At 56.0% G+C, this 14,219-nt stretch overlaps 1 protein-coding gene across 1 annotated transcript in view; it reads left to right on the top strand.

The window, feature by feature from the left end:
• VDR (vitamin D receptor) overlaps positions 1-14,219 on the top strand; it is a 51,983-nt gene that overhangs the window by 28,305 nt on the left and 9,459 nt on the right. The window contains 4 exon segments of the mRNA XM_058309263.1: positions 6,313-6,443; positions 13,374-13,558; positions 13,654-13,719; positions 13,721-13,781. Coding sequence (XP_058165246.1) covers positions 6,313-6,443; positions 13,374-13,558; positions 13,654-13,719; positions 13,721-13,781 — 443 coding nt within the window.

Genomic DNA, 14,219 nt, shown 5'->3' with positions numbered 1-14,219 from the left:
ATCCCCACCAACGGGGCAGGGGCTGAACCCTGCGTGCCCTAATGACGTGGTCAAAGACAAGCCCTAATCTTGAATTAATCAAGTGAAAGTGAAACCTCTGAATCTAACACAATCCAATACGCCCAGAGGAACGGGCCTTGTAAATTCTGGTGTTGTGAAGTGCGGGGGCCAAAGGCAGGCTGGGGAGCATCTGGGTCCATGAGGAATGTGCTGGATCTCAGGATGCGTGCAGCTCTCCCAGGGCCCTGATGTGAAGGAAAGCAGGGAAAGGGGGCAAAGCACCCGGCTACCTAAAAGTCAAGGTGCTAAAGGCAGTGGAATAAATAGAGACGAGGGGAGGAGTGGCCAGACGGGACATTCGTTGGGTAGGAGTAAGCAGGTCACCGAGAAGCCGTTGCTAGAGAGAACCTTGTCCATATCAGCTTGGCGGCTAGTCTCCCTCTATCATGTTCAAGGGTGTGGATCTAAGAAAGTCCCTCTATGGATAGACCAAGGGTAATGTTCAGAAGCTTGGGGAAAAGCATTTGGAAGAGGAAAGGCCACTGGAGTTGTCAAGAAAGGCAGCTGCAAGTAGATGAAGGAGCCCTTACATTTCTTTTTTTTTCCTGAGATTTATTTTATTTATGTATCCCTACCCACTTGTTTATGCTCGTTGTCTGCTCTCTGTCTTCTTTTTAGGAGGCACTGGGAACCAAACCTGGGACCGCCCATGTGGTACGCAGGCACCCAACTGCTTGAGCCTCATCTGCTTCCCTTTACATTTTTTTTTAAGATTTATTTATTTTTTATTTCTTTCTCTCCCCTTCCTCCCCCCCCCCCCATTGTCTGCTCTCTGTGTCCATTCACTGTGTGTGTTCTTCTGTGTCTCCTTGGATTCTTGTTAGCAGCACTGGAAATCTGTGTCTTTTTTGTTGCGTCATCTTGCTGCGTCAACTCCCCATGTGTGTGGCACCATTCCTGGGCAGGCTGCACTTTGTTCGTGCGGGGCAGCTCTCCTTATGGGTGCACTCCTTGCGCGTGGGGCTCCCCTACGTGGGGGACACCCCTGTGTGGCAAGGCACTCCTTGAGCGTATCAGCACTGCGCGTGGGCCAGCTCCACATGGGTCAGGAGGCCCATGGTTTGAACCCTGGACCTCCCATGTGGTAGGCGGACACTCTATCCGTTGAGCCAAATCTGCTTCCCCCCTTACATTTCTTTTGATCAGGGTTTACTTTCTTTAAGAATGCAGCACTCTGATCAGGGCTCGTTTGCAGGAACTCATTCCGAGCTCACCCTTGGGATCCTCTCGGTGCCGAGGATGTTAGCCCATACTTCCAAAAGGTGCATGTAGCTGCTTCCTATATCCCAGTGGCTCCTTTTCCTAGAGGAGTCCTCCGTTAGAAGGTCTCTGGTTTGTGCTGCTGGGTGTTTAGGGAGCATGTTTTTGACTGTTGCTCCAGCTTGAACTGGGATACAGTAAATTTGTGATTAGTACCATGGAAAGTAAGAAGACCGGAGGCTTTGGAGTCAGGCCGACCGGGATTCCCATCCCAGCTTCCAATATAGTTTGAGCCTCTCCTGGCTGCAGAATCCTGCCTGAGGCCTACCTCCCAAGGTAGCGGAAGGCATGGCGTCCTCTCCCGGGATCGCATAGCCTCCCTGGAAGGATTAAATAATTCCCACCTTTTTCAGCCACCCTTCAGCACTCCCTCCCACCACTTCTCCCTGCCAGCTTCTCTCCCTTCCTTTTATTTAGTGCTTCCTTTGCGTCAGGCCCCGTTTCCTTTATGTAATTCTTACAACGACCCCCTCTGTAGGGTTGTTTCCATTTTACAGATGTGGAAACTGAGGCACGGGGACGTTAAGTACCTTGCCAAAGATTGTACATTAGGACTCACACCCAAACAGATCTATCTAACCAAAGCCCGCATTTCATTTAAAATTGTTAAATAGTTATAGCGGATGTTTTCTTTCTTTTTTTTTTAAAGTAGTATCTACGTATAGTTTGTTAAAAATCCAAACAGTTCAAAAGGCCATGTACATAAAAAGTAAGTCTCTCTCTCAACCCAACTCTCAGCTCCCCACCTCCTCTCCAGAAACAGTCGCTAGTACCAATTTCCGGATTCTTTATATAAACCTGTGCCTGTTGGGTGCATGTGCCAATGGGAATATACCTTACCATTCGGCATCTTGCTTTTATTTACGAAAGAACATTTCTCCAAGCCTGTTCCCATTTTTGCGTTCTCCCTCTGCCTTTTTCACAGTCACATCTTATTGTATGGATTTGCTATGATATATCCAACCAGGCCTCTTAGATTCCGTCTTCTACTTCTATAGATAGGGCTGCAGTAACTACCCTTACCCGTGGGCCTTTGGGTCCATGTACTGATCTACCTGCAGGATGAACTCCTAGAAGTGGATTTATTGTGTTAAAGGGTCTCTGTAGTGAACGTGTTGGTCGATAAGGCCAAATTCTGAAACCTCCCTGCCCCCTCCCCCGAAGTCTGTGCTGTCTACCGCAGTGTTTTTTGTGTTGTTGTTTTTGACCTGTCTGATGAGAACAAATCTGCTGCGGGAGCCCCACCCGTCACATGCCACAAGTCTGTCCTAGCAGGGGCTCCATCCAGCTCCTGTGTCCAGGCCGGGCGCTGGGAACTTCGCGCTGCTCAGAGCTGCCCAGGAGGCAGGGCCGGACACGGGGCCAGGGGCCCCCGGTTTGGGGTGTGCCAGGTGACTCTCTGCTGACTGGCTGAACCCCTGGACAAGGGCCTTTCTGTCCGGGCCTCAGGCTTTGCCCCGGGCGCTGGGCGCTTTAGCGAGCTTCTCGTCTCTTTTCATGTTTTGATGAATTGCTCTCTGGCAAGAGAATGGCTCAATGTCCTCTCTCACCCCTGGCTTTCTAGAAACTGCATCTGTATTTAGCCTGGTTGCACCACTGCCACCCCCTTCCTGAGCTGGGGTATAATTGCCAACCCAACAGAGGATTACAGGGTCTGGGCTCAGAGAGAGCAGCTGAGGCAACGGGGCGCCCATGGAAACCTAAGGCTCCTGGTGCTCCAGACTGAGCCAGCTCGCAGGCAGTCGGCCCTGGGAGAGAGGGAGGGCAGGGCGTGGGGCTTCGGGACAGCGCCGGGCCTGGGCAGTTCGGCTGCCCTGGCTCCTCGCGGGCAGAGAGTAGATCACAGCCCCTTGTGGGAGAGAGCAGGGCCCCTGAGCCAACAGGCAACCAGCACACACCCGAAAGGCCAGCTCCGGGATCCGGCTTCCAGGAGGCCCCGAGCCTGGCTGCTGGGGCCCGCGGGTGGGCTCCCCGCCACCGCGCTCGGATCCCTTGTCCCTGCTGGGGCCCGTGGGTGGGCTCCCCACCACCGTGCGTGGATCCCTTGCCCCTGCTGGGGCCCGCGGGTGGGCTCCCCGCCACCCGCGCTCGGATCCCTTGCCCCTGCGTGGTCAGGCACACTTTGGGGTATTTGGCTTCCATCTCCCCAGCTGTGATCCCAGCCCCTTGCCTCTGATTCCATATTTAGAAGAGCCAGGGAAGAGCCAGCTAACTCATTTTTAATAACTATTTCTTAAACGCTCTGTAGGTTTAAAGGCCACCATTTGCATCCCTCAACTATTGGGGAGAGGCACTGCGAGGTCAGTGGGCTTCAGGCTACGCCGTGGCAAAGGTGTGACGAGCACAGACTGGCTTCTTCCCCAGGTCTGAGCACTGCTGTGAGATACTGAGCCTGGGCTGCAGCGTGCTCAAGGCCTTTTTTTCCAAGAGGTACCGGGGCTCGAACCCAGGACGGCACACATGCGAGGCAGGTGCTCCACCACCGAGCCACACCTGCTTTGCTTTTTTTAATTTGCTTTTTTTCCCAGAACTTTTTAAATCGACTTTCTCCTTTCCTCCCTCCTTTTCTTTTTCCTCCTCTTTCTTCTCTCCTTTCTTCAATACTCTTTGGCTTCTCACTATAGCTATGAAGCTGAAAGCGTAGGTGCGGTTGGTTTTCTTTCCCCAGAATTTTCTTTTAGCCCAGCTCTGCATTCTCTTTGATTCCTACTCCCCAGCCTCATGAAAGCCCATCCCTGTGATCAGGTAAAATCAGGCTGAGTGGCTATAGCCAGCTCTTTGGGTGCAGGGGAGCCTGGGATTCAGATTTAAAAGCAACACGAGAAGAAGAAAAAGAGCAAAGCTCCCAAGTCTCCCTCCTAGCTACCTTGCAGATGAGACAACTGCCCCCCGATGAGGGTTAGAGGCAGACCTCTAGCGCCCAAGGAAGGACACGGAGCCTGGGAAGGACCCTGGGGCCACCTCCCTCCTCTGGCCGGAGGGGTGGATGCAGCTGGAGAGCTCTCGGTCCCCGCCCGGAGAATGATGAGAGCTTTCAGCCTGTGTCTCTGGAGGTCGCGCTGGCCTCCCCGCGATGTGTGCTCTCCTTGGTATCTATGGCCTGGAGGTCTCAGAGGATGAGCTCTGCCCCAGACCAGACTGTGGGTGGGAGGATAGAGCAGCCCCTCAGCCCTGGGCAAAATGCCTGCTCTTTAAAAAAAAAGGCACCAAGAATTTGCATGGAATTAGAAACTGCTGAGGTTCAGGTGATGACCGTCTGGTTTCTGGGTACCCCTGACTTCCCGCGGTGCTTCCATGCTCTTCTGTCCCTCTGCAAAGCCAGAGTAGGGGCATAGGTGGACGGTGGAGAAAGGTTTCCACAAAGCTGGGCAAAAGCCTGGCATGCGGTGTCTCTGGGGAGTTCCTGAAGGGCAGGACGAGGCCTTAGGTTGGTAGACTGGGGGTACACTGCCCAGAAGCCTGGTGCTGCTCAGGCTTGCCTTACGTCCCCGGGTCTGCTGGCGGCCCCCTGGGTAACGAGGTCATGAAGCCTTGAGGCTTCTGACGGCCAAGGCCAACACCAAGAGCCCCTGCCTCCTGGGCCCGGGTCCTGCTGCCCCTTGAGCCGTGGTGCTGGGCGCCCAGCCGCCTGGGGGTGTTAGCCTGTGGGCTCAGCTTCATTCCCTCCAGGAAGCCAACAGCTGGGCCAAAGCGACTTGCCAGTACGTTGTTTAAGCTCAGTGGTCCCCTGTATAAAATGAGGGGGCGCCACCAAGGTTTCTGGGGTCCCTTATGGACTAGGGCCTGTGACCCCCTTTGCCTGCCAGCAGAGCCTTTCTTCCGGTCCCCTGAGATGGGGTCCCGCTGGTTTGATTCCCATCTGTCCATTTGCTGGGACAAGGATGTCAGCCGATGAGCGGGGTTTGTCTTCAATCCCAGGTGTGGAGGGAGCGGTGAAGAATCACCACCAGTGGCTGACGTCTGGAGATGATAATGTCCCAGCTCATCTCCAGGGGAGGGAAAGGTTTGGTCCTGGGCCTCTGCGTCTAAGGATTGGGCATCTCCACCCTCGGTTGCTCTTTGGAAGATGCTCCCGCTTGTGCAGGGAGTCATTCTGCCTCCACGTTCCCCCAGCTGCATTCTGTCCCCTGCCCTGGGGTGAAAAGCGAGGCCAGGCACTGGTGGGGCTGCCGGGAGTCACGGGTAGTCTCTGGGACGAGGATGATGAGAAGCCTCTGGGGAGCTGTTCTTTATGCAATCTGCCCAAAAGCCCTGCGTGCTGTAGCTGGCAGTAGGGGCAGAAGTCTGAGCTGGGGAATAGGAGCCCCGAGCTCTGAGAGGGTGGGCAGCAGCAGGACGGGCGGGTGAGGCTCCGCCCTGAGCAGTGGCTCTGAGTCGAGGACCCCAGGGGCTCCCAGCTGAGATGCGCAGCTCCGGCGTCCCCCTGTTCCCGCGGAGGCCCTGCTTCCCCTGCCTTCCAGAGTGCAGGGCTTCCCCAGGAATCCAGCCCTCCTCTGGCCTCTTCTCTCTCTGGGCAGGTCGTTCGACATCTAGGCCTTTTTCTCCCTCCTCCATGCATCTGGGCATCTGTGTCTCTCTGGGTTGGAGGCTGCTTTAGTCACAGATCTCTGGACTTTAGAAGAACTAAAGCCGAGATCAGAATTCTTGCCGCTTGACAATGGCCAGTTAAAAACAGAGGGGTACCCTGTAGATCTCAGCATTGAAACACTTTTTCTCCCTGTGGACAATGTACTCATGTAGTCCCTGTATAATAAAAAAAAGGCGGGAGCGGAGTACTGTAGAAGTAAATATCATAAAGATGGGAGCAGAGTAGATAACGAAAGGAAGGAGGAGGGGGCGGTTGGCGCAGGCAGCTCAGAGGAGGGGTGGGAGCAGGGGGTGGGCACTGAGAGGAGCTTCAGCAGACCCGCCTGGGGGCTCGTCGCGCCCCGGCCAGGGCCAGGGAGCTGGGAGGCCGGTGACCCAGGGGAGGGCCGTGTGCTCTGTCGGCAGGCGGAGCATGAAGCGGAAGGCGCTGTTCACCTGCCCCTTCAACGGCGACTGCCGCATCACCAAGGACAACCGGCGCCACTGCCAGGCGTGCCGGCTCAAGCGCTGCGTGGACATCGGCATGATGAAGGAGTGTGAGTGTCCAGGGGCCCCGGGCGGGCTGGCGCGCCGGGTCAGGTTCTGGCCGCGGTGCACACAGCCCGCGGGATGGGTGGGATGAGCAGCCTGCGGGGTGGGGCAGGCCGGCGCCAAGGTCAAAAGCGCCAAAAGGTCGGCGAGCCTCTCTGGGCTCGGTAAACCTGACCCGGGGGACCCGGGAAAGAGGAGCTGCCGCACAGCCTTCCAGAGCCCTTCACAGTCCGTTTTCCTCCCTGACCTCATCGCGAGTCTCGGGGCTCCTGTTCTCGGTCCTGGGGGGAAAGATTGAGGCCGCTGGGTGTAGGCTTTGGGACAGAGGCTTGCAGGGGTGATGGGAGAGAAGAAATACTCTGAATCCGGCTGGCGTCTCCGTTCTGCCCCCCACCCGGCCTTCCAGCCGCTCTGGGCCCAGGGAGACTAGGTGGGAAGATTCTGCCACGGGAAGGGTGGGCCTCTGCATCCACCTGGGGACGAGGGTGAGCCTGTGGCACGTCCTATCAAGCTCCAGGGCTGGAGGAGAGGACCAGGGCGGCAGATTTACAGCGGGTTCTGATGCCCTGCTGGAAAGAGCCCCTGGCCTTTGCATCTGCCCTGAGTGCTAGTTACTTGGTAAACCGGAGCAGCCACTGAATTCAGCAGCTGCTGGGGGCAAGGGCAGGGGCCGGCCTGGGCATGGGTGTCCTGTGCACGTCTGGCCCCAGCTCTCCTGGCACCCGACCCCTCCCCTGGCCTGAGCCTGCTGAGCCAGGGGGCTGCAGAGTGCCAGGAGGGTGTGTTCAGGTGTGGGCACCTCCAGAGGCCCTCCTGGCCACGGGGAGAGGGGGCGTGCAAAGGCAGGGAGGCTGTGTCAGAGGCAGGAAGGAAGGCACAGGACAGGGCTCGGGGGACAGGAAATCTCTTCCTTGATAGGAAGAAGAAATTCTCTAATGTTGGGCAAAAGGGGCAGAGATGAAGGTCTCGCCGCAAGTCTCCACTTTCATGCCCAGGGCTGCTCCTTGGACTTTGTCGGAGGCTCCCCTCCTGCGATCATGGCCCCTCACTCTTTTTTGTTTCAGGAGGAACCGGGGATTGAACCCAGGACCTCATATGTGGGAAGCAGGTGCTCAACCACTGAGCTACACCTGTTCTCCAATGAGAGCTGGTTTTTTCATTTGTTTGTGTTTAGGAGGTACCGGAGATCGAACCCGTGACCTCGTACATGGGAAGCAGGTGCTCAACCACTTGAGCTACATCCGGTCCCCGCAACCCCCTCACTCTTATCCCTGCTTCCCAGCCCGGGAAAGAGTTTCCAGGCTGTCACTTGTCCCTACCCCCACAGGACAGGCAGGCCTGGACACGCCCAGTGCTCCTAGCCCAGGCCCCTGCCCCACCCCGGTTCCCTGTTAATCCTGGAGAAACTGGAGACCGAAGGCCTGCATGCCTTTGTGGGGCACTAGGGGGGACACAGACGCTGAGGCGCAGCCCGGCCCCGGTCCCCCAAAAGCTCATAGCCACTACCCAGGTGCGAGCCCGGGGCCTCGGCTCAGCCAGCTCGGAGCAGCACCGGTCACGCCGTGCTCCAGGCTGGCCCCCTGACGGGCAGCGCTAGCCCCCGGAGGCCCGAGCCACGTGTTCCCTGGGGGAGCTCATTGGCCACCTGTGCTGGCTGCTGGCCCCCAGGCCCGGCCTCCTGCAGACCACTGGATTTCCACATTTGCACAACCAAGGGGAAGTCCCCATGGGACTTGAAAATCTAGGTTGCCTTCTGGCCAGGGCAGGGAGGTGCGCCTTCTACCGTAGAGGCCTGATAGGGACAGGGGATGAGGATGGAAACTAGTGTTTATTGACCAGCTACTCCGTGCCAGGTGCTGTGTCTTGTTTAGCTTTCACGACCATCCCTAAATAGGTAAATTCTCACTTCTATTTTTTTTATAGATGGGGAAATATCAGAGGCAGTAAAATATCATGCCTCTAAGCTAAGGAGATGGCCTGAGCATCCTCCCCTCCGTCTGTCTGCTTCCAAAGGCCAGACCTACGGGTTCTACCCCGGGGCAGCCCCCCAGGCGCTGGCCGTGGCTCAGAACCCACCTCCTCTGTCCCTTTCCAGGCACTATTTTAAGGACGGGCTGAAGAGAGCTTTATTCCCACTGAAGGCTCCTTTTTTTTCTCTCTCTTTAAGTCCTACTTGACTTTATGCCCCTGGAACCCGAGAAATTTTATAGTTGAATCCCTGATCCTAGCTTATACTGCACCTGTGCTGCACAGAACCACCTATTATGTGAAGTTTTTATTTTTATTTTTTAAAGATTTATTTTATTTATTTATCTCCTCCCTGTTCATTGTTTACTCTTGCTGTCTGCCCTCTGTGTCTTTTCATTGCATGCTCGTCTCCTTTTTAGGAGGCATCAGGAACCGAACCCAGGACCTCCTATGTGGGAGAGCGGTGCCTAACTTGAGAGCCACCTCCACTCCCTGCTTGTTGTGACTCTCATTGTGTTTCTCATTATGTTTCATTGTTGTGTCATCTCGTTGCATCAGCTTGCTGCGCCAGCCTGTCGTGACAGCTCACTGTCTTGTCTTAGGAAGCACTGGAAACTGAACCTGGGACCTCCTGTGTGGTGGGTGGGTGCCCAACTTCTTGAGCCACATCTGCTTCCCTGTGTGAACTTTTTAAATGTTTTTGCAGATGTTGGACTTTCTTCTCTAGTGTTAGCACAGTGCCTGGCACACAGTAGGTGCTCAGTAAATATGTGTCGAATGAATGAACATTTGCTCCCCTTTAGGCGTCTTTGTATCTTTCTAACTTCCATTGGTCTATGGATCAGTAAGATTCTCCCAAACCTGATTGTTGGTGTCATTCATTTGGTAAAATGATATATCCTCTTGGCATTTTGAAATGTTTTAAAATTGTTCATGTTTTCAGGTTTTGGCTCCCCAGCTCTCTTCTAGACTTAATGGGAGCAGGGAACATGGGAATAAGTTGTGCACACCACTTTGCCCTCAGAAGCAACTTAGAAGGAAGTCAAAAAGCCTTCTGAGCAGGTGTGCCGGCTTCACAAAGTCTGTGTACCCAAGCTCACGCGCTCAGTTCAGTGAAGACCAAATAAGCGCTCTCTCGGAACCTACTTCCTCTCATTCGAGATCCGTGGCTTAACTTCAAAACGTGCGCCCTCAAAATTAAATAACAGCAACAACTAAATTTAAAAATAACCACAAAAAGCCCCCTGCGCCTCCTACAGGAGAGTAATGATATCTTAGTACCAATTCAAAATTTTGCTATGAAATGAATACGCCCTTTAAGCAAATGATTTACTTCGCAGAACCACAACAGCATCCACGTACGTGCGAGACGTCTGGCTCGTTCAGGATCGCCGGATTACGTGGCCTTGCTGGAGGCCTGCAGGAGCCCCTGTTTGAGATCAGCAGATCTCAGCAATTTTTCCACAGAGGAGGGTGGTTGCTAGTTGATGCGAACGATGAGGAGGAAGAGTATAATAAGGTTAACCTTGAATCTTCCTAAAGCAAATTATTTACAAACTTTGCCACTCTATTTATAGATTTTCCACATTCTCCACAGTGGAATGGAACACCTCTGGGTCAGGCCTCCAGGGCCGAGAACCAGAATTCTCCTGAGCGTTCCTAAGCAGTTATGGCCAGAGGCAGCTGGGGAAATGGTTGTGACCAGAGAGCGGGCCAGTCGGCCCAGATCTGAACACCAGCTCTCCCGCCTGCCTGCTGCGTGGCCTTGGGCAAGTACAGCCCTCCCCTGGGCCTCAGTTCTCTCATCTGTGAAATGGGATAATCACTGTCCTTCCCTAAAAGCTAGAGAAGGACTAATGATATGTGAGTTAATACATAAAGAGGACTTAGAACAGTGCCCAGTACATAAAAAACTCTATTTATACATTATAATTAACATTTAAAAAAAATGATTTCTTTATTTCTTCTTTATTTCTTCCCTGCCCCCACCCCCGGCCCAGTTGTCTGTTCTCTGTGTTTATTTGCTGTGTGTTCTTCTTTGTCAGCGGCACGGGAATCTGTGTCTCTTTTTGTTGCGTCATCTTGCTGTGTCAGCTCTCCGTGTGTGTGGGGCCATTCCTGGGCAGGCTGCACTTTCTTTCGCACTGGGCAACTCTCCTTACGGGGCGCACTCCTTGCGCGTGGGGCACCCCTACGCGGGGGACACCCCTGCGTGGCACGGCACTCCTTGCGCGCATCAGCACTGCGCATGGGCCAGCTCCACACGGGTCAGGGAGACCCAGGGTTTGAACCGCGGACCTCCCATGTGGTAGACGGATGCCCTAACCACTGGGCCAAGTCCGCTTCCCAGACATTATTTTTTTTTAATTACCTAAAATTTGATCACCCTGGATTTCCAAGTCCTACAGATTAGAAGTAAATCTTGAGGGAAAGAAAGACACACTTCTAGTGGCAGTTACCAATAAGAAATGACAACACAGCTGAGCAGTCAGGAAGACCTGGAAACTATGAAAAGCAGCACGGGAACTAGAAAGCACGGCAGGCTGAGCCATGCCGTTTGGGGCAGGGTAAACAGCCCATTCACCTCTGAGGTCATAACTGTGTGCCTGCGCAGTCCAGTAATTATTCAGAATGATGCCCCTGAATCATCAAGTAATTGTTTTATGATGTTATAGATGTTCCACTACAAGGTATTTTGTCCTGACTGTATTTCAGTCAAAGTTGTTAAAAGAAAAGAGGTAACCTTTGCTCAGTTACCTAGTGGACTGGCATGAGGTGTACTTCTCACTGTCCTCTTCCCGAGCCCAGGGCAAAAGCTTACACCTAGTAGATGCAATCAGTGTTTATCTGTCTGCTTCCAATCTATCAGACTTTCTAGCAAGCACCATAGTCAGTCTCCCCCTGGGTGAGCCTCTGTGGGAGGAACGTGGGAATTTTACGATGTGGCCCTGCTCTCAAGCAGCCTGCAGTCTAGTTGAGGAGACGGCCTTGTCTTGGTTCTCTCTCTCTAGACATTTACTGGCACCTGTAACAACCGTAAATCTTACAGAGCTGAAGACACTTGGGTGACAAACATGTTTGGGAAAGACGACATGTGCATCAGGGATGAGGAATGAGAAGCCAGATGAGGACACCCAAGCTCCCTGGTGAAAGAGGGCTCTAGGCCAGGCACTGAAGAAGGGTTGGCCTGGCACAGCTGTTGGGGAGAGAAGCCCCAGGTGCACAAGCCTCCTGTACAAGGGGAAATGTGGTGGCAGGTGTGAGCAGGTGACATTCGCAGGTCAGCAGATCCCACTCAGCTAGAGCAGACGCTGTGTACCAAGGCCCTGGGAAATGTGGCTGATGGCTAGGAAGAGCCAACTCAGTAAAGAGTCGGGAGAGGTTTCTGAGCAGATCAGTGACACTGTAGGTTTGCAAGGGGGACACCAAGGCCTGGTCGGGCTGAGAACCAGGACCGTGGACGCCAGCCATGTGGCCGGCCAATCTCCTCCCCTGCTCCCGCCCACCCTCTAAGCCCCGCACTCTGCCTGTTCCCAGGATGCTCCCGCTCCTTCCTCTTCCATCCTGCCTGACCTCCTGAGGTCTCGGCAAACTCCGTCAATGGGAGGAGGGTTGGCAGCTCGGGAGGTGAGTCAGGAGCCTGGGCACCGCCTCCTCCCAGCCCTCCTCTTGGTGCGGTGAGGGAATGCTCCGTCTCTGGCCACAGGCTTCCCTGCCCTGCTGGAGCTTAGGCCGCCTGCCCCTTCCCCCCTTAGGTCTCACCGACCTCCCCTCACCCGCCCCCGAGGGGCCTGGTCCAACGGGCCTTTCCGGAGGCCTGGAACCCACCTCCGTCAGAGTGCTGGTGCCTTCCCTGCTCTTGTGAAACGCCCCCGATGCTGTGGGCAGATGCCCTGGCAGCGCCGCGCAGGGCAAGTTTCCACAGGCCAAGGGCCCCGGAGCCCACTCGTGCCGCCGGCGCTCTGCAAGCCCTGCCGTGCCAGGCATCATGCCAGGCGTCCCCGATGCCAGCTCCACCCTCCTGGAGCTGCCCCAGCGCAGGGGGGCCACAGGGCCCAGGGTCCCCAGCACGAGCCCGAGGCAGCAAGGGGTCTCCCCCTGCTGGACACTGACTAGCTTCCCGCTTAGAGTTATGAGGTGCAGGGAGACTTGGGAACTCCACGAGGACGTGCACACTTCCTTTGGCAGAACTTTCACGACTGTACAGAGAGGAGAAAGCGTTGCTCTGCAGGGCACGGAGGCCAAGGGTCTGTTGGTTGCTCGGAATCGATCAGATGCCTGAGTTGCATGTCTGGAGATTGGGGCTGGGACTGGCCAGGTGGAGGGGGTGTCCCCAGCCTCTCCTGGCACCCAGCGCAGTGACCGTCCACTCAGTTCCTCTGTCATCCTCATCTGGTGTTTCCCTAATGATCATGGGATATGGACACTGGGGAGGAAAGAAGAGAAAACTCATGTTTATCGAGTGTTTGCTCTGTGCCAGGCCATTCTCAAAACAGCTGATCCCCCGAGGTGGGGTGGCACGACCCCCCCAGATCCCACCACCCCTCTTCACGGAGGAGGGCATGCAAAAGGGGCCGGAAAGATCCCTTGAGAGTCCAGACTTCTCGTGTAAAAACAGAGAAGGAAGGTCCAAGAGTTTGGTCTTCAACTCTTTGGTCCACGAGTTTGACTGGTTTGCCCAAGGCCACACAAGTTGTCCTGGAAAACCTGACTTCCTGAGGCAGAGCCATCCCTCCTCTTTTTTCACCCTCTCCCAAGCTTTTCTGTTTTTTAAATCAACTTCCGTTCCCTCTGGTGGGCTTGGAGAGCATGGGCTACAAGAGGCCGGGGGGGCAGGCAGGCCCCCGCGGGCCCCGGGTCTGCGGGATAGCACCCCTCCGCGGCCGCCCGCTCCCAGCCGGTCCCACCGGGGCCAGGTGTGGCAGGGGCTGCGGGCCCCCCCCGTGACCGCCTCGCGCCCCCCGCAGTCATCCTGACGGACGAGGAGGTGCAGCGCAAGCGGGAGATGATCCTGAAGCGCAAGGAGGAGGAGGCCCTGAAGGACAGCCAGCGGCCCCGGCTGTCGGAGGAGCAGCAGCGCACCATCGCCGTCCTGCTGGAGGCGCACCACAAGACCTACGACGCCACCTACGCCTACGTGACCCAGTTCCGGGTGCGTGCGCGGCGCCACGCGGGGAAGGGCCGGGCGGCAGGGGCGGGGCCGGGCGCCGCTCACGCCGGCTCCCCCTTGCGGGCTCCCCCTTGCAGCCCCCAGTTCGCAGCAGGGCCGAGGACGCGGGAAGCCACCTCTTCAGGCCCTCCTCGCAGCACACACCCCAGCCTCTCCGGGGACTCCTCGTCCTCCTCCTCCTCGGGCCACTGCGCCACCTCCCCAGGTAGGATGGGGCGTCCCGCAGCTTCCCCCGCCACCTGCCCTTCGCTGCCGGGGGAGCCAGGCGGAGGGCTCCCCCCAGGAGGCGCTTAGACACGGCGTCCACACGGTCCTCAGGGCAGCCCCTCTGCTGCCGATGGGGGTCCTTGCCCAGGGGCCCACGAAGGGGAAGAGGCCACTGGGGTTGCAGCCGCCAGGGTGTCCTTCCTCTAAGCCAGGCTTCTGGCTCCCTGCCTGGGCAGGACCTGCTTCCCTCAGTAGTATTTTGAGTCGGGGTTCCAGGGAAGGTGAGGTCTGGTGTGGAAAGGAGAGTGGGAGGGTTCACTGCTGCCCACCATCGCTCCAGGTCCCTGGGGTCTCTGTGGCCATGGGGGACCCATCACCTCCAGCCTATGGAGCACCTGGGAGGTGTCGTGCTTTCTGCTCCTGGTCCTTTTCCACA

The sequence above is a fragment of the Dasypus novemcinctus genome, chromosome 12 (assembly GCF_030445035.2).
Source record: "Dasypus novemcinctus isolate mDasNov1 chromosome 12, mDasNov1.1.hap2, whole genome shotgun sequence".
Lineage (NCBI taxonomy): Eukaryota > Metazoa > Chordata > Mammalia > Cingulata > Dasypodidae > Dasypus > Dasypus novemcinctus.
Note: the sequence above shows the minus strand (reverse complement) of the source record. Positions and strands in the feature narration are given on the sequence as shown.